Source organism: Aegilops tauschii, chromosome 6, assembly GCF_002575655.3.
Source record: "Aegilops tauschii subsp. strangulata cultivar AL8/78 chromosome 6, Aet v6.0, whole genome shotgun sequence".
Lineage (NCBI taxonomy): Eukaryota > Viridiplantae > Streptophyta > Magnoliopsida > Poales > Poaceae > Aegilops > Aegilops tauschii.
This window is the reverse complement of record NC_053040.3, coordinates 483,621,811-483,628,230: the sequence shown is the minus strand read 5'-3', so window position 1 is coordinate 483,628,230 and position 6,420 is coordinate 483,621,811. Positions and strand designations below refer to the sequence as shown.

General features: G+C 51.9%; 1 protein-coding gene across 1 annotated transcript; it reads left to right on the top strand.

The window, feature by feature from the left end:
- Positions 1 to 1,788: 1,788 nt before the first annotated feature.
- LOC109740026 (uncharacterized) lies at positions 1,789 to 3,043 on the top strand. Its single transcript, XM_020299071.3, has one exon. It carries the CDS (start codon positions 1,845 to 1,847, stop codon positions 2,775 to 2,777), a length of 933 nt encoding a protein of 310 aa, XP_020154660.2. The 5' UTR covers positions 1,789 to 1,844; the 3' UTR covers positions 2,778 to 3,043.
- The last annotated feature ends 3,377 nt before the right edge of the window (positions 3,044 to 6,420 follow it).

The following is a 6,420-nucleotide window of genomic DNA, read 5'->3' as shown; positions in this document are numbered from 1 at the left end:
GTGGTGAGAAAGGGCAGCGGGATGCAGATGTGTGATTAGCGAGAAAGTTACGTGCAAATGATGTGGGTCGTCAGCTCTCTTTTTTGCATGTGAAGCAAGTGAATTAGGGGTATCTTCACCATGAGATTCTAGTAGACTCGACGACTGTCGAGAAGTCTGACGATAGCGTCGTATCAGACTATAGATAGGAAGCATTTGCCTATTTTAATATAAATATTCATACACACTTTTATATTTTATGTTATGTTACTATCTTCATAGTGTGTAGTAAGATAAGTGTAATGTCATGTAAACCTTCATGTATTAGGTTATAGCTTCATATTGTATTGGGATATGTGATCTCACGGTAACTAGCTAAGTTACTCAATTTGCCTCTCTTCTCATTAACTCAATGCCACATAGATAATTTGGCTGTGTTGAAGCCTATGTTACTTTTGAAATTACTCCCACTATGACCAGTCTTAGCAACAACCCAGCCTGGCTTTCCCAGGTAGTCTTAGTGTCTTGGTTGGGGTGGCGAGGTGGAGGTGTCCAATGTAGGAATAGTGCCCTCTCCTATTCCCGTTTTGTCGGCGCGCTTAGCATCGGTGGAGGTGTGTCTTCGATGGATCGTTATGTATCCCGTCAGTATTGGCCTTCCATGGATCCGTCTGGATTTGGTTGGCACGCATGGTCCTTGGAGTTTCTACTATGCGGACCGCGGTCGCCTCCATCTTCTGGTTTACCTTGACAACTTTTCTGCCGACACTTCTACAAGTTTTTGGATTTAAACAAGTTTGTTCCGTTGCGACGAAGGCTGAGAGGCGGCTACGAGCTTTGCTCACGACGCGATGCCGGTATATGCAGAAGGAAGAAGACTTCGGCATCCCAAAAAATTGGATGTATTTCTCATTTTCTACAATGATATATTTTAGGGTGTGGCTAGATCTCAGTCAACTGAGATTTAACCAAGTCTTAGTCAAATAACGTAACATGTAAGAAAGAAAAAAGAAAAATAAATAAAAGAAACACGGATCTCAATGTAAAATCTGACGAATATAGCATCGACTGAGACATAATCAAGTCTCAGTCGACTGAGATTTAGCAAGACTGGTATTTCTAAGGGTCTGTGCTACTTAATATATGATGTTTGACCTTCCTAAAAGAAAAGTTTGAGCATCGTTTTTGTTTCCGTTATGCGTGCCATGTTGCAGACGAACAGAACGTCGGATAGGTCTACCGGCCGGAGTGGTTTATAACTTTTGAAATGCACGGACGAAGAACCACTAATGAAGCGGGCAGATGCATGTTGAATTTTGTATATACATGACAATGACCAGCCAAGTTCATATTTGAGCACGGCGAAGACTGCAACTGATTGCAACTGCCAATCATGAAGGCACCTGACAAATGGCGTCCCGAAAAGAAGCATCAATAAACTAACGGCGGTCAGTGCTCAGTAGTGCGCGGGCTCAAACCCCCTCATCGTCACCTTCTTCTTCATCCGCCCCACGTCGTCTCAAACCCCGACCCTCGTCGTACGTCCTTAACAAATCCGTCGGTCGCTCGTTCCTCGGCGAGGGCATGGCGCGCGCGGCCGCGATCGAAGCCCGGATGGACACGTAGCGCGCGTCGCCCGGCCTGAAAACAAAGGGCGCTGTCGTCAACCTGGGGAGAGGACAAACATGCCAGCCACGACGTACGACCACATCAAACATCGAGATAACCCACAGGATTCAACGTCTAGCGCCCCTAGAAAACTCAGCCTCCCGCTACCCCACTAACAAAGATCTCGCCATTACAGACATGCGCGCCATGACAAGCCCTCCACGACCTCGCCCCACCACCTCCCCTCCCTTAAATTCATGCACAACCTCCTCCCCAAAAAGTTCAGACCAGAGAGAGAGAGAGAGAATTCATCAATGGAGCTCCAGTTCCAGCAGCAGCAGCAGCAATGCCAGTACGAGGCGGCGGTGGGCAAGGCGGCGGCGGCGGCGGCGAAGGGGAGGGGCAGCAGCAAGTGCAAGTTCGTCGGGGTGCGGCAGCGGCCGTCGGGGAGGTGGGTGGCGGAGATCAAGGACACCACGCACAAGATACGGGTGTGGCTCGGCACCTTCGAGACCGCCGAGGAGGCCGCGCGCGCCTACGACGAGGCCGCCTGCCTCCTCCGGGGCTCCAACACGCGGACCAACTTCGCCACCGCCGCCCCCGCCGCCGCCTCCTCGCCGCCGGACTCGCCGCTCGCGTCCAGGATCCGCACCCTGCTCACCCACAAGAAGCTCAAGAAGAGCGCCTCCCCGCCGCCGCGGGCGCCGTCCCAGCAGCCCGCTGTTACCATCGGCCTCGCCACGGCAGCTAGTAATGCCAGCGCCGGTAACAGCACCAGCAGCACCAGCTCGACCATCAGCTTCGCCATGAGCGCCGGTGGAGCCGCCGCTCATCACACTCCCACTCCCGGCCTCTCTAACCACATGACCTACCACCAGTGGATCAACCACGGAGGCGAACAGCTCCATCAACACCTCGAGCATCAGCCATGGCCGGCAACACTCAGCCCGGCTGCCCCGACGCTCGCCGCGCGACGCAACGTGGCCGAGTGCCGGGTGATCGCGGACGCGGCGAGGCCGGAGAAGCAAGAAGACACCGCGTCGCCCGGCGCCGCCATGAGCGGGGTCGTCCAGCAGGAGCAGGACGACGGGTTCGACATCGGGAGCGACCCCTGCGACTCGCTGTGGGATCTGCCGCCGATCTGTCAGCTGTCCTGCCTGGCAGGTCTCTCATCATGCACTAGAGGTTGAAGGTTCCGCCGGCGGCGAGATCATCTTGAGGAGGTTTCTCGCTCGGTTTAGGGTCCATTTTCTGCCATCGGGAGCCAATTCCATACAGAAAAAGATTGTATGAGGAATGATGGCCAAGCAAGCAGAGTAATGTGACAGCGGATGTCAGAGATGAGATGAGTGGATTTTGAAGTGTTGAACTTTTTTGTAAGAGAAATTTATCTTGTGCCGTAGAGGTGTATCACCCTCGTGCACACCAATAATAATGTAATTCTTGTGGTGGGTAATCCTGGGATTTATAGTAGTAGTTACGACACGGGATGCGGCTAGAGACTTGGTTAAGTCACAGTCAAGTGACGTTAGTATGTTTCTTTTTTCTTTTACGTTTCTCTTTTTATCAACTTTTCATACTTTTTTTCTCTTGATTTATGTTTTAAATGATTCTTTTTCAATCGAGGTTACAAATAAATGAAATGTGTTAATGTAATTGCGCACGGTCGGCGGTTGTCACACCCGATACCGGGCCTAGGTGAGACAACTGTCGCGCGCCTATACATCAGGTGGCCTATAGTCATGCAAGGTGAGATTAAGCAGACATAAATCAGTGGATCATAAAAGCTTATATGTTTACTTTATAATTTCTTTGCATCTACAATAGCTGAATAGACATATTATATTCACTAGTCGCTTCCCACCCGCTAGTCAAGCCTATTATTGGAAGTCTTCCGCATTCTTATGTAAATCGATGAGTACATAAGAAAATAGAGGAAGTAAGGGTGAGTACGAGAAATCATACCTAGCAAGCGGATACTTCACTATTTAATAAGGTGGTATGATGGTGTATCAACAGATGAACTGAATTTAAAGGATAAAGAAGATAATAATTGACAGGATTGAATTAAAAAATGAAAAAAAGGAACAATAACAATAAATTCAACAGAAATGGGCAAGGAAATTATTGGCGTCGCACATGACCATCAAGCTTCCCAGCCCAGGAATCATAGCAAGGGGTGAAATTCGACACTTTTACACTCTTAAGCTGAAGGGGGTACCCCAACGTCGACAACCTCTGCCTTAACCACATGGGACGGGTTCCAGAAGAGTAGAGCCCTTTGGTCCCCTGAGGTACGACAACTTGAATTGCTAGTATTGGTCGCTCCTAGGATCCATCACCGCTACCGGTTCGAAACAAGTGTCGTCCCTACTGAAGAACTCAAACATTACAATAACTGAACTGTGACTGGTACAATATGTTTGCGGTCATGATACCAATGTAACAAAGCGAGATGACTAAGCAGATTAATGACGAATCTTAGAACTATATCTGAAATGATATGCTCATAACTCTGCTCAAACTCTCTCTCTCTCTCTCAAATAACACACAGGATATCAATAATGATCAAGGTGCAGTCGCATAATCAACGAGAAATGAATAAAGTAACTGAAAGTTAGCAAAATAGCGCGCAAATTTCCGGACTGAACAGTCCAGACATTTTTTGTCATCCAGCGACGACACCAAAATTGTTCGTACCAGCCTAGATGTCCGAACTGATGAGGACATAGACCTGGGGTAGGGCAATAGGCCTGACCTATACCTCCTACCTAAGGTCCTTGTCCTAGAAGCAACGAGGTTCAAGAGTAAATTGAAGGGACCCAACAAAGGTGTCGAGTCTAATCCACTCGACCTACCATTCACTCGGAGACCCCCCTTTGTTTCTGTCACTCGACCACTAAACCACTCGACGTGCAGAACACCTAAAGCCACTCCGCGCAGCAACGGTCGGGCACATATTACTTTACTACAGACATTACCTGTAACGCTCCTGCTTTATGAACATTGAACTCCTTGTAACATGGGTTGGCCGGGGTCCTGGCGCACTCTATATAAGCCACCCCCCTCCACTGACACAAGGGTTCGCACCCCCTGTAACAACATGCATATAATCCAGTCGACCGCCTCCGGGCTCCGAGACGTAGGGTTGTTACTTCCTCCGAGAAGGGCCTGAACTCGTAAAACTCGTGCGTACAGCTTCTCCATAGCTAGGACCTTGCCTTTACATCCCTACCCCCCTTTCTACTGTCAGACTTAGAACCACGACAGTTGGCGCTCACCGTGGGGCAGGTGTTTTAGCGACTTGTTGGAGAAGTTGCAATTTTTCCGATCCCCATCAGCATGGTTTCAGGCGGAGGATTGACCGAGGGCCGCGAGATCCGTCTCGGCGCGCTCGTGTTCGTCGCAGACGACTCCGCTTGGCTCCAAGAGGCTCCACTCGACGTCGAGGCGCTCCCCGTCCACGGGGCAATGCACTTTCGCGCGTGCGTCCGCGGCGTCATCCTGCGGCAGCCGTCGACCCAGTATCGGTCGGCTCCTGTGGCGTCTTCACTCCTTGCAGCCCACCGGCACAGGCGTCGGTCGGTCGAGGCTCCAGCGGTGGGCGAGGCACGCGGTGGCTCGCCAGTCGGCCACCCCTCAAGTCGCGGCAATCGAGCCCGACGAAACTCTCTACGGCCTGTTTGACCTGTCGACTGGCTCCGTTGAGACCGCATCCGAGTGCGACAGCAGTGACCCTGCGGCGGAAGTCCTGATGGTCAACGGACCGCGCAGTCCTCCTGGCTTCCCCCGCGTCGACGGTGGTGATGGCGGAGGCGATCCGTCGCGTGCCCACGAGGAGTACCGCCCCGAGCCCCTCTCTTCGCAGCAGAGGGAAGAGCTTCGCCGCCGTAACATGGATGCACTTCACACTCCTATCGTTGGAGAAACCCACGAGGCCCGGGCCTTGGAGGAGGTGCGCCTAGCCAACTTGGCTGAGCGCACTTGACTGAAGAATCTCCAGCACGCACTCGACGAGCGTGCTCGGCAGCGAGTTCCTGAATCCAGTCGACGTCAACTCTTTCCGCCTCCAACCCAGGTATATCGAACTCCGATCCAGAATCTCACAGCTGCTGCCCGAATAGCAGAGTCGATTCAGCCTTCCCAGTCGGAGGCTGGTAGGGGTTTGATGCAGATCCGGGCTTTGCTCCGGGCGGCGAGGGAGCAGAACACAACTGTGTCACAGTCTCGGAATAGGATTCATAGTAGGTCTGTGATGGCAGATACAGTTCAGTCGGCTCACAGCCCGAGATCACCTCCAAGGCGTGAGGGACGTGGAGATCGACAGGATCAGTACAGGAACCGTGAGCAGTACGATCGTCGTCGAGTACCCACGCCTCCCCCAAGGAGTGGGTCATACGTGCCTCGGCAACACGATGACAGACGCCCTCACAGTGGTGGGCGAAGGATTCCAGTCGACCCCCGGGAGCCGGGCTTTGACGCGAGATCCATTCTCGTTCAAGGTCTGGTTGACAGGAACAGAGCACACAGAGATGGCCACGATAGAGATTACCCGACCGGCAGCAGGGTGCATGTTTCAGGTCCCGAGTGTTTCAACAGAGCCATCAGAGCAGCAGTGATTCCTCCCAACTTCAGGTTGGCGACTGGAGTCAGCAAGTTCACTGGTGAATCCAAGCCTGACACTTGGCTTGAAGACTACCGAGTGGTTGTGCAGATTGGTGGTGGTAATGATGAAGTGTCCACGAAGCACCTTCCTCTGATGTTAGAGGGCTCGGCCAGAGCGTGGTTGAATCAGCTAGCACCTAGCAGTATTTATAGCTGGGAAGAGCTTGC

What these genes read in the sequence shown, in the direction of transcription:
- LOC109740026 (XM_020299071.3), top strand. Translation starts at nt 1,845, where the DNA reads ATGCACAACCTCCTCCCCAAAAAGTTCAGACCAGAGAGAGAGAGAGAG.